The following is a 21,027-nucleotide window of genomic DNA, read 5'->3' on the forward strand; positions in this document are numbered from 1 at the left end:
CATTAGCGCCCCCTTTAGGCTAACTACGGTTTAAATGACAAAAATCAGTGGTGAAATCCAGGTTTTTTTAAGGTTTGACAGGTGTTGATTGATAGTGTGTCAACACCTCACTCTGAAGAAAAAGTCTCAACTTTGCTGGGTCTTTACATCAAACTAAACTTTCAAACAATCAGAAATATGCATGAAAGCGCCACCAATTAAACACATTGTTATCCAACAATTCTTATTTATGAATTAAAAACATGTTACAACATGAGAAAAATAATGACAAATTAATGGAATATGAGTGCGACTGTTGTAGATCTTCTTTTGTGGTCAACATATAAGTGGATGTATATATTTCTGAGTTGTAACTCCGTACAAATTATTTATCTATTGACCCTAACTGTTGAAACACTAAATACATGTTTTCCCAGGCAAACACAACAAAGGCGTCACCAAGGATCAGAGGAAAGACAAACAGCCAGTTCCCTCCATATCTCCATCAGAACCACGGCAGCACGGACACAACAGTACTGACAGACGCCACACACACACACACCAAAACACACGTCCTAACACGACTCTCTGAACGCAAATTCCTTCATTTGGACTCATCGCTGTAAACCTCAACATCAACAGTGCTGACCTCGCCTAAATAAAAAGATGCATTACATTCGTCCTTATCCTGTTCATTCATTTAGCGTTAGCGGTGGCTACATTTCGCTAATATGAAGAACCGGCTGTTCCATTTCCACCTGGTTTATTGATACAGGAGCATCTTTAGTCAAACAACAGATGGATAATGTGTGAAAATTTTAATAACGGCAGTTAAAATAATAGTTTTTGTTTTTATTATATTACAAATTTGAACCCAGTAAACAGGTCGTTCATATGTAAATATTTTGTTAAACATTAAAAAGAAGATTGTTTGCGTTGGTAAAGTTTCCTTATTACAGCACAATAATTAATATCTACAACATACTAAATATTTACTGATATTAAAACAGTGATGCAGCTACAACATTAACAAAACTGTTTAACTTTTCCATTAAACTCTCAGTTTTGCATAAAAACAAAAAAATACAACCAAAAAAACAGATCTGTAATTGATGATGTCATTTTAAGACTCGTCACTAGAGTCTGAGGAAAACGAACCTACGTTCCATCGGTTAACGACTGTTCTCTTTGGCAACTTTGCCAGTACTTCGTCGCTTTCTGATGTCAGCCCTCCTATTGGCTGAGACATAAAACTGTTGAATCCTGGGAGAGAACCGGCTGCACGTCCTCTGCTATTGGTCAGGAGGTAGTGGAGGAGGCGGGCTGCAGGGTTGGGGTGGTTGTTAGCGATTGGTCCTGCTGGAGCTGGCCGTGGCCTGACTGGTGCTCCAGTGTCTTTGGTCTTTGGTTTCTTTGGTGGCGAATGCTTTAAGTAAAGAAAAGAACAACATTTAAAACACAATGAAAAGGAAAGTTGAATCAATTAAAGTAGAATAAATCAAGTAGACAAAAATAAGAGATGAAAATATGTGACAACCTAACACTATATGTGAGTTTAAACAAAACAACTTCTAATCTGATGCATAGATACCTTCCTGGTGATGGGTGGAGGTGGGGCTGTTGTTGTTGTGGTGGTGGTGGTGGTGGTGGTCGGGGGGCCCGGCGTGGGGACAGGAAAAATCCTGCAGGTGTCGCCCACAGCAGAACCATCAATCTCTGGAGGCTCAAAGTCTGAAACACTGGACAGGGGCCGAGCTGATGGAGGGAAATATCACCATGGATCAGTTTGATCATAATTATTAGTAAAACAAAACAAACAAAACTTTCAAAAACAAAACTCAATTGTGAGAAATGTGATTCTTTGTCATCACTTATGACATTTTGCAGACGAAGCAATTAATAAACCAGAAAAATATTGAAACTGTAATCACCCAATAGGATATTGATGGATCCACTGTCTTAAAGACACAGTAGCTTATTAAAAAAACCTTTGTATTCCTAATTAAAATCTTGTAGCTGTTTCCTTCACGCTGTCCAAGGTCAGCAGGTGCTGTGGTCGTATGTCTGTGTGCATTAAGGCGTCTGTGCTGCCATCTGATCTGTCAGTCTGCGTTGCATTTTTTATGATGACAGGTCGAAGGTGTGTTTTTCTTTTGTCTCAGTCTTTTGTTTTCTGCAAAACTGCCATGAAGACAATACGCTAACAAATAAATAATCACAGAGGTGCAGTTATTCCAGCTGATCAGATTAAAACGAGCAAACTCACCGTGAGTCAAGTCGAAGCTCTGAACTCTGAGGAGGAGGAGGAGGAGGAAGGTGGACAGACCTGTCAACCCGCAAGACATGACTTCTTAGATGCAGGCAGCAAATTAGAGGATAAAGATGAAGGAGGACAGGCTGCGGACTGACTGAGGAAGACATGAGATGAGGAAGGTGAAGCAGGATAAAAAGGGAGGGAAGGACTGAAGAGGAGGGAGGAGAGGGGAAGGGAACAGATGGATAATGTCTAGACTGAAAGGTTTTGTCAGGGTTTGTGGTTCTGGGTTGCGTCACGGTGAAACTCTGTTAATCATCGCTGCTTTTTAAAACTTTATTCCTTTGGTGAAGTTTTACAGAGCCACAGAGACACAGATGTTTCACACCGTCCTCACACGTCCTGGAAATCAATTTCCATCCCTTTCTAGTACTTTTTATTCTTCATTCATCTCTTTTTTCAAAGTAAAACTGAGTGTTGTTTAGACTTGGACATTAACACAGAATAGATAAATTTTTTGTCTCTCTAGACATTTTCTGACCAACAAAAAACTGGAAGTAAAAGGCACAAACCTCAGTTTTACTTCATCTCTAACCACTATTATGAAATGCTTCGATAGCATTGAGAGCAGTTTGCTGATTACATGGAGCCGATCATTGAGATGTTTTGATCATAAAATGTCCTTCACAGTTTCTTGAAGTTTCAGGTGACATCTTTAAATGTCTTTTCTTTGACCAATCAATGGCTCAAACCCAGATACTCAGTTTAGTTCAATATACAAAGATTTTATACATAATGGAACTTTTAATGTACTGTATGATCAAGAAACTGGCTCAGCTTTAAATGCTTATCTCACCTTGACATCAGCTGTTACACCTGGAGTTTCCCTGCTACATATTTTAATCCTTCTTACTGTCTCTCCAAACCTTATAAGCAGATTGTGTAATATTATTCCAGCGGAAATCAGTGAAGCATCAAACCACTAAGCTTCCCTTGATTATTCTCAAAACACATCGTATTCATAAAGTATGATGCAAAGAGAAATCATCACCAGGCTGCGGTTTAGTTTGTCTAGGATCCAGTCTGGACTTCAGTACCTGGAAAAGCAGAGGGAAGTAACTTAAGAACAATTTTTACTTGAGTATTTCCATTTTTTGCTTCTTATATTTCAGTGCCTTGCTCAAGGTCGCATTGAACTGTTTATGGAAACATTTACACACACACACACCAACACAAAGGTGTGTGTCTACCTCTCTACCTGTGTCCCTCCAGCCTTTACTGGTGTTACTCAAGAGGAACCAGAGATTTCCTAACATCACACACACACACACACACATTGTGACTGTTTATAGCCTTGGTTGCTATGGGAGCAAGTGTCTGCTTACATACACACACCTACTGTACAGTCAGTGTGTGTATATGTGTGTGTGTGTGTGTGTTCATGATCCTCTCCCATTATCTTGTCTTATCTAAACAAAAGGCAGATTGTTTGTAACAGTGATGTAATGTGAGCAGATATAAAGGCATTATCGGTTTTTATTAATGAGCAGTATACGACATATTTTATATTATTACAGCTGCACTTTAAAGTATTGTCCTTCATTATCTGTTTATACAGAAGCCTCCAGTTATATATAAACAGTTATATCTGCTGACCACATTATTGTGTTGTAAACATAAAGTCATGTTTGGTAAAAGAGCTTTGACTTAGAGTCCACCTATACTGGCGATGCAACAATTAATCAAGTAACTGATTAATATACAATTAACAAGCAAATAAAGAGATTAATATCTTTTATGTACCTACAGTTTATGGTTGAGGTTTTATCGCAGTTTTTAAACTCCCCTCAACTCTGTTGAAGGCAACAGCCTCAGAGCTCAGTTTAACATGGGCGTCTACGGGAGCTTTGGACCGCCCTCTCTGCACTTTGGGGGGGATTTCCTCAAAAACCATAAAAGGTATCAGAATGAGATGAAAACTAGGTGATAGAGGACAAAAATCTCTACATTTTTGGTATAAAAATTGTCACTGAAGGTTGGAAATTGTGAGATTTAAAAGATTTTGTGAGATTTCTTTTTGAGGAAAACTTTCAGGGATGGCAGTTAGAGTGCACATATTATAAAATCTGAAACAGTCTAAAAATGACGCAAAATGTAAACTGCGATTTTGTGAAAACCGTAATAGTTGTCAAAATACCGATTAAACCCAAAAGAGTCTCAAGTCTTGTGACCCGTTTAAGGTTTCAACCATTTTTTTACATTGAAATATGACGCAGTAGTACAGCTCCAAAGAGGGATGGGTTTGGTCGTTTTGAAGACGTTTACCAATTCATTCTCAATGGGAATTCTTGCCATTTATGTTACCATGGTTACTCAAAACCCTAAGAAAAGTCATAGTACACCATTCCCGATTGAGCTGCACGTATTGATATATATATTATCTGAGTTTTCTCAAAGTATGTAGGTATGCAGGATAGTTATATAATTTTTCAGTATGTAGAGAATTCTTTTTAATTTTTTCTTTAAAAAACCTTTGTTTATAGACGAGACAATTAATCAAGAAATTAATATAATGAAAATAATCACTAATAGCATTCATACTTTCAACTACACATCATGGTCTTCATCAGTGGATGAAGTTTGCCCAGTTGTCATAACCTAATCTAAACATGGTGCTTCAGTCTCATGATAACTGGTGAATGGTAAACTCCCTCTGCTGATGAAGACTCTGGGATGTGGCTGAAAGCTCCTAATTACTATTCCCAGGGTGAAGAATCAACTTTCAAGCTCGATAGAAACAAATGTAAGAATTTTAAATTTGGATGTCACAAATGTGAGCAGGAGAAATTAAGTTTATAAAACTGTCTGAACTTTAAAAATTAACAGAGCTGAAATTCAGAATAAAAATCCAGTATTTTATTTTGTAAAAATTCATAAATATAAAATTTTTGTATTTATGTGAAAATGAAAAAAATTACTTCTGTAAAATGTACAGTGCAAAAATCAGGATACAATTCAATGAGTTAACGCATTACAGTGCTACAGTGTTAGTGAGGAGTGAATAAATTACATATTAATAACTTCTCTATAAACATGAGCATTTATTTTACAAACAAATGATCAGTCGATCTGAGAGATCTCTGCTTCTTATTTTATCACATGAATCAACTTTATGAAATTGAATGAAAATTAACAAATGAACATAGTAAAAAAAATTAAAGTCATATCTGTAAAAAAAAAAAAAAAAAGATGTACAACCACAACTACAGCGCCTCCAGCTGCACATAGGTTTAAACCGCATCGTAGATTACATCACCATGGTGACTGTTATGATGGTGAAGGTCTAGGTGAACTTCCTGATGAAGCGCAGTTTGAGGTAAGTGATGATGAGGAAGCAGATGGTCATGATGCCCAGGGCCATGTGGTTCTGCCAAAAGCCCCAGGTGGAGTAATCCACTCCCTGCTCCGTCAGAAACTCCTCCCCTGTGCAACTGCAGGCACAGCACAAAGGTTCCCCATTAACCAAATAACCAGATCACTGACTGAGTAACTTACCCATTACAGCACGTAACTATCTGAGTGGCAACCATTTTTTAAATTTTTAATTCAAGTAACTAACCATTTAATTAGCAAACTGAGCAACTCATACACTTATTAACGTCCTACTGGCTGGTTCACTTTTTTAGGCAACTAACCTAATTAAACAATTAACTAACCTGCTCACCTTTATCTAACTATCAAACAGACCAACTCACACCTTAAATAAGTAAATAAGTAAAATACTGACAGGTCCACTTTTAATTCAACCAACTAATTACTTTACAATTATGATAACTGAAGCAACTAACAAACTAACTAACTAAGAAACAGGCTCACATTTTAACTAACTAGATAACAAACAGCTAAACTTCAAGCTAATAATTTAGCTAGTTAACTAATTTAATGCTCAAACCCAACTAAACTCTAATTAATCATGTGAAGTAACTGATTGAGTCACTGACTAAACTGACTAGAAACAGGAATCTGCTGGGGTGTAATGTGTCATGCTGTCTAGCAGGTGGAGCCGTCACTGTGGCACAACCTACCACTACTACTACCACGGCCTCAGTGATAATTTCAAATCAATTACATCAAATTAGAATTAGTCGTTAATGTCTAAACTTGATTGTGTATGTGTTTCTTACGCGAGTCCAGGTGGAATGATGCTGGCATTTAACCCGTGACAGAAGTTCAGCCCAGAAAACTCATTAATCTGCAAAGCCTGGAGAGACACAAAGGAACATCAACATCATCCAGTCAAACATCAGAAATATGTTTTTCAATTCTTAGAAATCAAGAAACTCTGCTTCAAAATCTACATAAAAAGTTAAACTACAGCACTTCCAGTAGGAGAACTAAACATGTAACAATATAAACTCACTGCAGAGAACAAATTATTTTTAATTCAACAATACTGAAGAAAGGAAACTGAAGGCAGATTTGGTAGTAGGTGTGTGTACATACACTGAGCCCATATCTTGGTATGCTGAGGTATTTCAACCAAGAGAGCCAGCTGACGATGGAGGGAAGATTCACCAACAAACCTGCAAAGATCTGCAGAAAAAGCAGGAGAGAAAAAGGTTTACACATAAGACGTTAGAGGTATTTATTTATTCAGTGCAACAAATATGAATATGAGATGTTTTTATGGCTTTGTATATGTGCGTTTTTACAAGTGTTATCTTCATTTTAAACTGAAACTGTCTTCACTTGTGCTATTTATATCAAAATAACATTTTTCTCTCATAAAACAAACATTGCATTAATAAAAATAAAATACATTTAACAATCATAATAATAATGTGGTTTATTTTCACATAGAAAATGCTGCTCAGTTTAAATAGTGTTCAATCATCTTATTTTTTGCCTTGTGAAGCGCTTTATAACACATATTTTGCAATATAATGTAAATAGTTATGTTAATAATTATAATGGGAGTTGGAGTTTTCATGTTTAATGAAATGTTCTCACTCACAGTGGTTTTGGAAATCAGAGTGCTTTTAGGTCTGTGATTGGTCAGATTGGGAGTACTTGATTTGTTACGGAAAGAAGAAAGAAAATTAAATTGGTGTCCAATGTAAGTAGCAAACGTTAGCATAGCAGAGTAACTAGCTAACACAGTGTTACTTCTCAGGCCAGGTACAGAGGTAGACACCCTGCTGTCCTCACAAATCGATACATTGTTTCGACAACAAACGTGCAGTTCTAGAATGGAATGTTTGACAGGTGTAGCAACAGTTGCTAAGGAGGGGGGGGGGGCGCAGGCTTTAGCGAATATGTGTAAGTGTTAGTGCTGCTGTGTGTGTACATCACCATCATGAACACACAGGCGATGGTCATGAAGATGTTGGCGATGGCCACCACCGTCTGGTCAGCTGAGATTGCCAGAGCCATGGCGGTGGCCGTGTAGGCAACCAGCATGACCGTGAACATGAAGAGGAAGAAGGCCTCGGCTGTGGGCTTCAGGCCTGCACACACACACATCACAGGACCAAGGTTATAATCAATCTAAATATAAATCTAAACTGTAAAGTTACCTAAAGTATAAGGCTACAGTTAACAGCTAACTAACTTTGAAATATAAACTCCAATTTAACAAAATAAAAGCCTGGTCTTAAACAATAATAAAGACATGACAGCAGCAGGAAGCTCTTCAGATTTTTATAGCAACAAAAGTGAAATCATGTTCACCGATCATGAAGTACGCCACGCAGCTGAAGACAATGGCGGGGATGGTCCTCAGTGTGATGATGTCAGACAGGATCTTAGACAGGAAGTAGACGGACAGTCTGTAGTAACCACTGATGTACTCATGACTGTAGAGAAGGAGAGAAAAAGTTTTATCAATACACCTGATCCAATCTCTGACAGGTCTTTTAAACCAGGACAGGTTGAAGATAAACAACTATATATTTATGTTTACTCAATCACATTGTGGGGACTCACTTCCCATCAGGGGACTGACTTAACTCTTCACTTCAGGGTATGGTTAGCCTAGCTTAGCATACAGACTGAGAAACAAGGAAACATTTCTGTTCATGTGCAAATTCAATAAATGAGATACATCACTTAAGTAAGTAATCTTTAGAGGTGTTATTTCTGGACTTTGGATGGAGCTTTATGCTAAGCTAAGCTAACCACATCTGGATTCTCAGACGTTAAGTGGATATCTGCATTCTCGAATATGAACTATTCCTTTAACCTTAAAATAAACCAATTTAACCTTGTGGGGACATCAGTTTTGTCCCCAGATGGGAAGTGAGTCCACACAATGTGACTGAACGAACGGATGTTCTCTAATGTCACTCTCAGAAAGACAGACCATAATAATATTTATTTATTTACTTATTTGGTTTTAGAGGTTATTGGATGACTTGAAATTCTTCATACAATACTGCGTCCTCATGAGTGTGTGTTTGTGTGTCAGTTTGTGTGTTTGTGTGTCAGACCCACATGAAGAGTTTCCTCTCGGAGATGAAGAGTTCAGCCGACGACAGAGAGCTGAAACACTGATTCACTGTGATGAAGAAGAGAGCACCGAACCTGGAAACACATTATCAATCTGATCAATACACAATCTGATCCGGCGCACTATACACATTGTAACATGTTATACATGATGACAAGTAGAGAAGAGTAGAATACCTGTTCTGCATCCCACTCTGATTCTCCTGGACATCAAAGAAAATGGCTCCTACGACCAGAGCGAGGAACAAGGTTACAGCTACCTGAAGAGAGTGAAAACACAGTGATTAATACTATAATACTACAGTGAATGTGTTTAGATCTGAAGCAATTATGACTGAGTGCTGAAGCCTCAAGTATCTGAGGCTGCAGTTCCTATAGTGGCCACTATGAGCACTCAGCAGTGTTACCTCAGGTGTGTGTTGTTGGACATTTCAATTGACAATCAATTCACTTGTTGTGTTCTTACCTGGGCGACCGAGGTCTGTGGGTTGAGCATGAGGTTGCGGAACGTTCTCTTGAGAACCCATCTGAACTGGGTCAGGAAGCTGGTGTTGTAAGTGATGGTTCTGGAGGCAGCAGTGATGGTCGTCGGCTTGCCCTGAATTATCCTTTCTGAGAGAGAGACAGTGACAGAGCTACTTCAGGTGTAATGCTTATCAACTCTTTTTTTATATATAATGTCCGCAAGTTCATAATTCTGCACATTTTTGTGAACTTCAGCTACAAATATTAGTTAAATTATAATAATTATTATTATTATTATTATTCAGGAAATGAAAAATACAAAACAGAATGCAAGAAATAGCAAAAAATTCACGTCTAATTCATGATACATTTGATAACAAAAAAAAGAAAGAAAAGTAAATAAATGACAATATCGTGAGTGGGAATTAGCTATGAGACAATTTGCTTGACGATGACACGTATAATCCAAGAAGAATTTATAAAATAATATATGTATTTCAAATCCCTAAATCATCTTTTATTCTCTTAAAAACATGTTGACTGACGCTTGATTACTCATGAGGAGATCGACCCTGTGATCTTCTTGTACCCACCCAGCTCTGCCTTGGTCTGTTTATAGTACTGACAGCTTCTGTACTCCTCCACCAGCTTCTCCTCGATCCCCCGTCTGGACATTGACACTGAGTCTGAATCTGGATCTGGACAAAGAAAGAGGCCTTCAGCAAAAAATCCACTCAACTCAAATAAATAAAAGATAAATAAACTGTGTGGAAATTATTAGAGGGTTGATCTGAATCCTTCTCCCGTCACAACAACAAACCTTCTCTGTCCACGCTGCTGTAGATGACTGCGGTCGAGTCTCCGTTGATGACGTCCAGGAAGAAGTCAGCAGGGTTGTTGTGGGGCTCACAGGTGTATCCTGGGAAATGAAGTTCCAAAGCGAATTATTAACATTACCTTTCACTTCACATCACGTTGTGTTATATCGGATTAAAGTTAACCACGTGTTCCTACCGATGTCTGAGAAGTACTCCAGGGCGCTCTGTGCCGGCCCGTGGTAAACCTGACGCACAAGAGTTCATATGAAGACATTAATGAAACGTAGAATAACGACAGGTGAGAGGCCGCACCGTAACGAACCAACTCAACGTGTAAAACAGTCTCAGGTCGTTCATACAATGTGGTTAACAATTAAAGTCCGAAGTTTAGATGAAGAATTATTAAGACCAAAGATGGCCGCTACAGAACGCATGAGTGACCTGTTTGCCGGTGACCAGCAGGGTGAGGCTGTCGAACAGGCGGTAGATGGAGTATCGAGGCTGGTGGATGGACAGGATGATGGTGCGGCCATTGTTCGCCATCCTGAGGAAACAGGAAGAGAGATGATAAATATTCTCTTAACGTAAAGGATGGGTCACCGCTGGTTTCCATTGACCACCGTCTTTTCCTCATCGTAACCAAACAGTTTGGATTGCACAAACCTAAAAACAGAGAACAGCTAAACTCGATATCTTTCTTTAAACAGGGTTAACCGTTACCTAGCAACGAGTTCACCCAATCAACATTATATGGTGATAATATGTCAGTGTTGTGTTCTCAGCTTGTTTCTGCTGCCCCCATATGGCTTCAGCCTAGTGTGTGTGTGTGTGTGTGTGTGTGTGTGTGTGTGTGTGTGTGTGTGTGTGTGTGTGTGTGTGTGTGTGTGTTCACACCTCTTGAGCAGCAGCAGCACAGAGTTAGCGGTGCTGGCGTCGAGCCCCGTGGTGGGTTCGTCCAGGAAGAGGACGGATGGGTCGATGATCAGCTCCATGCCGATGTTCGTCCTCTTCCTCTCGCCGCCCGAGATCCCACGAATCAGCTGGGTGCCCACCTGAACACACACACATACACACACACACACTCCTTTACTTACTATCTCTTTTTCTTGTTTTTACTTTTCCTTCTTCCTTGATTCCTTCCCTCCTTCCTTCCCTCTTTTTTGACCCTTTTATTTTGCTCTCTCTTTTCCATCATTCTTTTTAGGTCCTCTCTTTATTTCCATCTGTTTGTAATTTTATTTCTTTTTTGTCTAATTTTATTGATTATTTTTTCGTCTCAGTTTCTTTTTCTTCTTCTTTCCTTACTCTTTCTTTCTCTTACTCTCTTCTGTATATTTTTGTCACCCTTCCTTTCTTTCTCTCTCCCCTAGCCTCCCTCCTCACCCTGGAGTCGGCCACTCGGCTCAGTCCCAGCTCCTGGATCAGTTTGTTGACTTTCTGCTCCTTCTCCTCCTGAGAGACGGAGGACGGGAGGCGCAGCGCCGCCGAGAAGCTGAAGTTTTCTCTGACCGTCAGAGTTCCCATCACCACGTCGTCCTGCAGACAAGAAACCATCGACATCTGGATGCACTTTTATTTCAAAGATATCTTTTCATATTTGATCTGTGATCGATTATCGGTATTATTGATGTGACCCTTGACCTTCTTAAACTGTTTGAAGTATCCTGTGTGCGACTGAAACACTCTTGGCCTAAAAAGCTGGTCCTATTGTTGTGTGCAGACTTTTCCTGCCTCGACCAGGAAACTCTCCTGAATCAAAGCTGGCTGCTGTGGGTCTGGCTTCCTGCCCGTCTCACCCACCTGCACCACGTATCCAGACAGACACTTGAAGTTCGGAGGCTGAGGAGCTCCGTCGATCAGGACTTCTCCTGACAGACCGGCCGGGTCCTTCCTGGCTGCCAGAACATCCAGGAACCTGAACCACAAACAGCTGCCATCAACGACTCTTATTTACACATCAGCTCACCTCATTCATAAAGAAGCTTCAATGAGACACTATGACATAAAACCTTTATTTACACAACAGTGTTGTCCATGACAAGAACAACCATCCATTTTTCTTACATCATCTGATTCAGCAAACCAGCAGGAAGAGTGTTTCCATCCACCTGTTCTTATGCATGTTTTCAATTTACACAAAAAGTCAGAGAGAAAAATTTAAAAATATATATATTGCAAAAAGGTTTTTGTGCCTGGCTGAGATGGAAAATGTGGTGTGTTGATGTTGAAATAAAATGGGACAAAGAGGAAACAGACTTAGTGTAAAAATCACGGCGAACATGAAACGTGAAAAGATAACGCCTCACATTAATACATGAAACGCACAGAAATATTGTTTAATTGTGTTTATTCTGTTGTGTCTTCTTCTTCTTCACCTGAAGCTTCCCCACCTGTTTATCTCTTATGAACTAATATTCACAGAGTGGATGGAAACACATTAATTCACATTTTCCTTTTGCAAATTTTCTGGAAATTCGTTTTTCCAGCCGAGTTTAGATGAAACCACGCCCACTTCCGTCTGACAAACGCCTTGACGAAGCCTCATCCCTAACCTCATACTGACATGGGCAGTGTCTCATCTAAACTGGGTTGGGAAGAGTATGAGCAAACACTCACGATGACTTGCCGCTTCCTGTCGCTCCCATGATGGCGTTCAGCCCCGGCTTCATGATCCCACTGAGAGAGAGAAAATTTATTATAAATAATATTGTACTTATAAACAAACAAACAAAATATATGTTAGTTCATGAGCTATAGAAGTGCTGTCCTGGACAGAGCCAGGCTAGCAGTTTCCCCCCGTTTCCAGTCTTTGTGCTAAGCTAACAGCCCACACATTGCTCATATTGCTGACTGTCTCTGTAATTTTCTGTGTTCATCTCTATTGTAATGTTTTAAAATGATGCAGCACTTTCAGTTCTGTGTCTTCAAGGTGAATGTTGGTGAACTTTTTGATCACTTGTGCCATGTTGTCATATTTTTAAGGAACTAGGATGTTTTTATGGCTTTTTTTCCCCTGCGGGCTGAGAATATATTCACTGTTTGGTTTTGGTGAAGCTGTTTTGCAATAGTTCGATTCATGTTTCGGTGGTTGTGCTGAGAGAACACTTCCCCTTGTCCAATGCATCAGGTCGTTATTCAGCTAATTTCACACATGACACTGTTCTGTTTCAACACTGCAACCATGATGCTGCAGTTTTATTCTGCCTCACAGATAATGGTTCTTTCTGTCTTTCTATCCACCTTTCCTTCATATATTTATTTTAATTTACCTCATATATATCTTAAATTCTCTATTTGTAAGTTTTGTTTTGTTTTCTATCACTTCCTTTCTTCTACTGAACTTTGCATGCTAACCAGCTAGCACCGACACGGCCAGACCATCTTGTCACTTTCCGATACCGAGTCACTATAGCGTCCAGTCAGCTCTGAAGAGGTAGCGCTGCTTGAAGGACGTTTTATAACCTCCTGTCTTGCAAACACAAGATGGCTGAAGCTCTTGCCAAGACTGATAAGTAAACTGCTGTTAATGCTAACGTTGGCTATGTAGCACTAGCGAAAGTTACAATTAGCTCCTTTAAGTTCTTTTTCAACAAACTAAGTAAATAATAATCATAATACTGATATTTCTGGTGGCAGAGAAGTGAGGATGTTTCTGACCAGTTCAGTTTTTGATCCAACTGTTGAGAAACCTTTTGCCTTTTTGCTGATTGTGATGAACACAGTGACACGACTTCCCCCTGTCAAACGTCCGTCAGGTCATTTGTCAGAAAATCTCATAACACATGACACATTGAAACCATGATGCTGCATTTTCATTTGTTACTTTGGGTTTTATTTTCTGTTCTCTTTCTACTAGCAGAAGCATATTGGAGCTTCACTCTCCTTGATGTGTGGTGACATTAAATCTGGCTTTATATCAGATCTGTAAACCAAACCAACTTGGTGAGGCTTAGCAATGTTTCACTGAGAGAAAATCAACACAGATCTCTAAACTCTGCGTTGTGCACGAAGCCGACAGAGAAAGATAAAGGTCAAAAAGCCCAAGTCTTCCTAACAGCTCAATGAGAGAAAAGGCAGGAGAAAATGAGGAGAAGCCAGAGCTGCATTCACCCACCTCTTCATATTTAACTTACATGTACAAACCAAATGTTTAACTTCTTTCCCTCTAATGATAAGACATGAACAGGAGCTCTTTTCAATCTAGTGTCAGGTATGAGACACACAGTTTCTTTCCCTACTTCCAAATATGTTAACCGCTATCTTCCTAAAAAGAATGTGTGACATGTGACTTTACTTGAAACTGCAGTGCTTCGTTTCTCAAAACTAAAACTAAAGGTGAAATCTTTCGGTGCACAATCATAAATGATGTAATAATATAAATAAGCTCTGGGTTGATAAACTGTGAACTTGTCCGTTATGTAAGGAGAAGTCGGCAGACATCGTTCACACGTGAACAGATGAACTGAAGCTGTAAACATTTCTATAAAACACTGAACAAGCTGCTCACACTGAATCTACCTTCAACTTTGACTCAGACCGGTCAATGATTACACGCGAAGAACAATAAAACACCTGTGATACCACCAGCTGTGGACTGTACGCACGCTAACATGTGCACCGCACTTTGACCAATTGCATTTTTCATAACATAAACAATCAAAGACCTTGAACGTTTTCATAACAGAGGGCAACAAAAGAATTTCAAGGTTTGTGGAGAGACATTGGTGTTTCAGACACGGACTAAACAATATGACCTCTTGGTGAGTTCTAATAGAAATGTGGTTGTGGTTGTGATATACAAGCTGAACAAGCCTCAATAAGAGACGTTTACACTCTAAAAAACAAAACTTTTGCACAAATAAAACCAAAGAATCAGCAATGCTAGTGGCTATGCTAGCAGTGAGCTAAATGCTACCACCAGCTGCTGATGTTTAGCAGATTTAATGTTTACAATGTTCACCATCTTAATTTCAAATGTTAGCATGTTTACATTCGCTGATGGGTATGTCCTTAGTTTTGCAGGTACTCGGTTGAAAACCAAAGTGTTGGACAAGTTGAAATTCTGACCTGGTGGGGGCGCTAGATGAAAAGCCAGAGGATCACCAAAATGATTACAGGTCATCCTAAGAGGAACAAATGTCCGTACAAAATTTCATGCCTTTGCATCCGATGGCTGTTGAGATATTTCAGTCTGAAGTGATGGACAGACCAAATTTCCATCTGTAGAGCTGTGCTGCTAACATGCTGCTAGCATGCTGCTAGCATGGCTGATTCCTCAGAACTACAGAGGCAAAAATCCAAAGTTTAACTGGATTTCTTCAGGTTACGTGAAAACTGAGAGCCGACATATTTCTGTGAATTTAATACCCTGAACTTTCTCACTAAGTCACGTTTGAAAGGTATGGAGGCAGTTCAGCATCCTGCCACTGTGTCTGTTTGTTGATTTAAGCTGAGAGTCATTGTTTTCTGACAAGCTTCTGTATGTATGTGTGTGTCACAGAAGGAAAGTGGGAACCTAAGTCTCCTGACAAAGCAAACTTCCTTCCTTTGCCTCCAGACATGTGTGTGTATGTGTGTGTGTTTGATCCAACCAGGCCTTGATCGTGTCACGTTGGCCTCCCAGGTGAAATCCTGTCGGCACGTACACAAACTAACACAATAACTATAAACTGCACAGCCTCAGTTTACCGAACTTGGGGCTCAAACTTTCCGTCACCTGAAGGCTGAAATGGGTTTTTACATCTTTCTCTTTAGTTGTGTAGAGAAGGTGACTTTGAAACTGATTTCAAACCATTTAAAATGACTAAAGTAATCACCAATATCAGTGAATTTGGTCAATATTGGTCAAAAGAACTTTTGGCAATTTGAGGACATCACATTGGTCTGGGAATTTTGATAGGCATATATCATAAATTCTTTATATTTCTGAGACTTAAGTATTGATCAGAAAAATAATCAGCAGATAAACTGATAATGAAAATTAATGAAAATAAACTAATTAGTTGCTGTCCTACAATCACCAATTTGCATAATAGGATAAGAAATGTGGTCTTTTTTGTTCTGGTTTGCCCGTATTTTTATTCTAATCACTGCACAAGTTAATGTTAAATAATAATATGGTAGCATTTTAATTTTTGGACCAAACGACAAAGTGAGTTTGGTGACACATTTTGATCCTTGAGCCATAGTTTTAGACACATCAGTGTACTCACTTGAGGTCGATGAGGATGTCTTTGGTCGTGGCCTTCTTCCTGCAAAGACAGTTTCCTCCCTGTGTCACCTTGTAGTGAATATTGTGGAAGCTGACAGTGGCGCCGTGCCGCTGTTTGCTCGAACCTGCAGACTGAAAAACAATGAATTCACAATAAAACCTCAAATACACCGACATATTTTTAAACTTACTGGTATTAGCATCAAGAAAGTGAGATGGCGGGAAGGTACCTGATGTTTTGAGGCTCCATTGAAATGGGACTCCATTGTCTCTCAGGTCTCCGATGTCCTCTACCTCACTCCGCCTGAACACAAAAATGCTACTGCTAATGAAACATTTTATTGTTACAACAAGACACTAAACACCTCTTATAGAAAGCAAGTCCTTTTAAAGCTAAAAAAGTAAATTAAAGTGTGTTTTTGTCTGCTTTAAAGTAAGACGCTAATGTCAGCAAACCTTTAACCTGAGATACTAACATTAGCAAACAAGATACTAACATTAGCAAACCTTTAACGTAAGATGATAACATTAGCAGACCAAGTTAGCTAGCTTATGAAGTACAATAGTAACCAAGCTTTACTTCCAAAGCCAATGACCTTATTAAGAGTTGACTACATGTTACAAAAAGACACAGCCACTCTGCTAGCCGGTCCTGAATGCTATATCAGGGTTTAAGCTAACGTTAGTGGCTCTGTTGGAATTGGGGACGTTTCCACTCCCCATTGTGTTAAATTTCCCAAATATATTGGCTAGTCCTCATACTAAAAGCCTTTTCTCATACAATAAAACTATGTATATGATTTTTTATAATATTAAACCAGTATATTTACCTTGCTAATGCCTTTCCAAAACCTTTACAAAAATTACACACGTTTGGTTTATAGTTTAAGGGGATTCAAAAATCACTGGGTTCAGGTTCAGAAAAGACTGACTGGTTACTAATTATTTTGCTGATGTGCAAACTGAGGATCAGTCTGCTACGAAGCTGCTGAAAATCAATCAAAACAAAAGGTCTAAAATTCCTGCATGCTTTAAGTGAAAATATTGTATTTGTCTAAAAGTCCCATGTCCAGCATCAGTCGAGTGTTTTGCTGTTTGTAATTACACCAATCATCATTCAAATTTGCCTCATATTTCTGTTCTACTGTTCAGTCAAAGAAGCGTTATAATCTCTCTTGAACCTGATGTAAAGAAATCTCACCCGGAGCAGTTCACACTTCGGGTTAATTTTCATAAAAAATACTGATAACCCTGTTCTCAAATACTAAAGATAAAAACCAGAGTTTATCTCTTACCTGCCGTAGACACAAAAAAAATCCCTGTGAAAACCGAAATCCAAAACCCAGGACACTGACCAGGAGAGTGTGTGTACACTGACTCCAGAGATCAATGTGTGTGTGAGGGAGCAGTTTGTTGAGTGTGTGTGTTATAAGCCGAGTTTTATGAGTGAGAGCATGATAAGAGAAGTAGGGAGAAGGGCAGCTGACAGTGTGTGATTCACTCTCTCTCCTCGAGAGCTGGAAGTAGTATCTGAGTCTGTATTTCAGTTCCTCAGTGTAAAGTAAGTCCTGCATTCAAAATCTTCCTTAGTGTAGTAACAACTACTTGTTGTGCAAAATGTCTCCTCACATAGTTTTATATATGTTTCCAAAATTAGTATCACTGCATTAGGCGTCATTTTTGTTGTGGGTCATCAAAGTGGAGCTGATTTTAAATACTTTATAAACTGCTAAATTTCGGTCAATAATTGAGTCCTAAAACCTTTATGCAGTAAAAATACTGTATTGATTTAAACCAACCTGCATTAAAAAAAAGTTTTATATTCAAATTTTCTGTATTTTATATTTCTCATAACCAAGGTGGGACTATGAGTTTCACTTAATTTAACAGATTGGATGAAGAAGAGGAATTGCTTTTGGATGTTTTTGTTTGTTTAATGAAGACATGCATCGTTTTCCCTTTGAATGTCTACGTACAATAAAACCATCCTTACTTTGTATAGACTTATACACAGTTTTAAAATAAAAATAAGGAAAAAACATTTAAATAAGTTGATTTGCACAATTACAATGTAAAATATTTAATATGTTTTGAATAAAAAAAACAGTATCTACAAATATTTGATTAATGTAGGGGACTGAAAAGTACAATCCTTCCCTCTGAAATATAGTGGAATAGAAATAGTACAAATAATAATAAAACAGTACTTATAGTGATACACTTGGATAGTTTCACTTCTTCAGCAACTTTAAAATATTTTAAATTGCATCACACCACCCTGTCACAGCCCCTCCCTCTGGATCATATCTTCACACAATGACATAATTAACACTGTAAAATCTTTCTTTGCTTCAGCTCAAACATCATCAACATGTGCATCAGGTACATGTGAATGAATAAATGTATTTCTTAAACCCTTGTATGATTCTGAGAGGTCTGTTATCAGCCAGTGTCTTTAAACTAATTTCAATCTTATTCAAATACATGATACCACATTTCATCACAAATATCTCTTTTGTTTCACTAAATTCAAACAAAATCTAAATATATTTTATCCCTTTTGGAGTTTTGTACAGAATGTACAATTATAATAATTTCAGAAGCTTTATATACGTTTAAGTCACCATCTCGATCCAATATAAACTCAGTGGGTTTGTTATGTGATGTTCATGTGGAGTGGACGAACCAAACCTGGTAATTTACTGACGATGTGGGGACTTGTGTTCGTTCTGGGGACGCGTTCTTGTTCAATGAGAGGTTTTAGTGTTAAAGAGGGTTTTTGGGTTACACATAGAACCAGGTTTGATGTTTTAAGGTTGCGTCATCACCTGTTGTGCTTTACAGCAGCTCCCTCTGCTGGTTGAACCACAGAACTGCACATCGCTGTCGGCTCAACAAGTGAATCAGCTCCAGCCTGAAGATCACAACAACAACAACAACAACGACAATGACAACAACATGACCATGAGGTGTTTTATCAGTTTTATTAAACTGTAAAATGTTATATTTTTAAAGAGATATTTAATTAACTTTTTAAAAGTTAAAATTAAATGTTACAGTTATACTTTTATTCAAATCATGGAGTCTGTCACTGAAATTTTTTTCTGTCTCTAATTTTTACTCATTTTTTCATTAAAATCTTTAATTTTTTCCTTTTCATTCATCTAAAAGTTTATAAAAATGTAACATATTCACTGTGATGAGGGATTAAAGTCGTTTATTTTAAGGGGTCACAGGTCAGAAAGGCTGGAAGCAGCAGTTGTTCTATATTATCTGTTTCTATTCTTTCTGTTCAGTTTTTATATTTGAACATTTTACAATAGTTTTATGTTTGTTTTTTTGTGAGTGCTTTTATTTGTGAAAAGCATTTTGCATGTTTGATCGACATCATGTTGATTTACTGCATGTTTAATATGCATCGAATTATCCCCATCTACTGGTAACAACAGCAGTGATACAAGTGTCTTTTTTCTCAGTGTTTAGCACAAAATCTATTGATTTCTGAACTTTAAATATATTGTTTGACAGTATTAACATTTAAAATCATTTATTTTAGTTCAAAGACAAACTTGTTTTTAATTGTATCGTCAATGTAGGTCAACATTTTTATTTAAACGAGGAGATTAGTAAGTCAAGTAGCTCAGTGTTTAAATAACACAAGCACGTGGTCCAGGCTGTGTTTGTTCAACCTTGTTGGTTGGAAAACACACACCCACATACACACCCACACATACACCCACACACACACATACATACACACACACACACACACACTCGCAGGTACTGAGTTTTTCTTCCTGAAGGTCGACACACACGCAGTTGGTCACAAGGCTTTGTGGGTCAAGTTCTAGTGTGTGTGTCAATGTGTCATGTGTCACCATGTTAGCCGGTATTTTCTGTCACTGACACATTTTTTGAGTTTGTGTGTCAGCATGTGTGTGTGTGTGTGTGTGTGTGTGTGTGTATGTTTTTGTTGCACCTTCAGCATCACCTTGTGGTCACGTGAAGGAATTAGAGGAATCTCAATGGTTTCTATATTTACCCGCCAACACTCTCCACCAACGCCGCGTCACACATCAGGAGGGTGGGAAATTCCTGTGACGCTATTGGACGTCTGAGAGATAAATCAGCTGTCAATCAAGCAGGAGTTACTTTCCACAACACTACTGTGCAACTGTACGTGTTCTTTGCTAATATATCCAAATAGTTCATGCAAAACTTTTCATGTGCAGTGAAAACATACAGTATTTTATAGTTTGCACATGGACATGCACACTGTACATTTAATTTATAGCACAGTACTGTCAGCTCATTGTGTGTGTGTGTGTGTGTGTGTGTGTGTGTGTGTGTGTGTGTGTGTTGTTAGAGCTAAAAATAATTATTATTTTCATTTTATCTACCGATTATTTTTCTGATTAATCACTGAGGCAATGAAACATCAAAAATATTGTAAAAATATTTTGCACATCTGAAGGTGACGTCTTGTTTTGTTTGAAGAAAAGTCCAAAACATATTCAAATATTCAGTTTACAATGATATATGACAAACTAATATTTGGTATTCTCTGACTCCTTTTGCTTGGAATTGAAAACAGTTGCTGATTGTTTTTCTGTTGATGGATTAATCAACTACCTGTTTCATCTTTTCAGTGTAACTGAGCTGCATCTTCAACTGCACTGAAGTCCCTAAGAACAGAGTGTGATGTCCTGGCTGCTGGACTAATGACAGAAAAATAACCAGCTGCTGTAACTGGAGACAAAACCTTTAAAAACAGAAACAAAGCGAAGTTTCAG

At 38.4% G+C, this 21,027-nt stretch overlaps 1 protein-coding gene across 2 annotated transcripts; it reads right to left on the reverse strand.

The window, feature by feature from the left end:
* Window positions 1-5,565: 5,565 nt before the first annotated feature.
* Window positions 5,566-17,668, reverse strand: LOC111233343 (ATP-binding cassette sub-family G member 2-like). 2 transcript variants are annotated; one of them, XM_022761140.1, is made up of 19 exons: window positions 17,530-17,668; window positions 16,465-16,538; window positions 16,236-16,366; window positions 12,640-12,699; window positions 11,824-11,938; window positions 11,407-11,559; window positions 10,918-11,075; window positions 10,465-10,567; window positions 10,220-10,268; window positions 10,026-10,124; window positions 9,799-9,903; window positions 9,207-9,352; window positions 8,918-9,000; window positions 8,726-8,815; window positions 7,964-8,088; window positions 7,586-7,740; window positions 6,737-6,826; window positions 6,418-6,494; window positions 5,566-5,724 (listed from the first exon to the last, which is right to left on the reverse strand). In XM_022761140.1, the coding sequence occupies exons 2-19, from the start codon at window positions 16,498-16,500 to the stop codon at window positions 5,577-5,579; spliced, it is 1,923 nt and encodes a 640-aa protein (XP_022616861.1). In that variant the 5' UTR covers window positions 16,501-16,538; window positions 17,530-17,668; the 3' UTR covers window positions 5,566-5,576. The 2 variants fall into 2 exon arrangements, with proteins under 2 accessions (XP_022616861.1, XP_022616862.1); XM_022761141.1 differs by having other exon boundaries at window positions 16,465-16,559.
* Window positions 17,669-21,027: the final 3,359 nt, after the last annotated feature.

Source organism: Seriola dumerili, unplaced genomic scaffold (genome assembly GCF_002260705.1).
Source record: "Seriola dumerili isolate Sdu_G_001 unplaced genomic scaffold, Sdu_1.0 BDQW01000388.1, whole genome shotgun sequence".
NCBI lineage: Eukaryota > Metazoa > Chordata > Actinopteri > Carangiformes > Carangidae > Seriola > Seriola dumerili.

Bases quoted from the DNA above. Each gene is read 5' to 3' on its own strand.
- LOC111233343 (XM_022761140.1), bottom strand. From the start codon at position 16,500: ATGGAGTCCCATTTCAATGGAGCCTCAAAACATCAG. The intron at 8,816-8,917 runs GTATTCTACTCT...ATGTGTTTCCAG, and splicing joins CAGAGTGGGATGCAGAACAG to GTTCGGTGCTCTCTTCTTCA. The intron at 7,741-7,963 runs GTGAACATGATT...GTGTGTGTGCAG, and splicing joins CGTGGCGTACTTCATGATCG to GCCTGAAGCCCACAGCCGAG.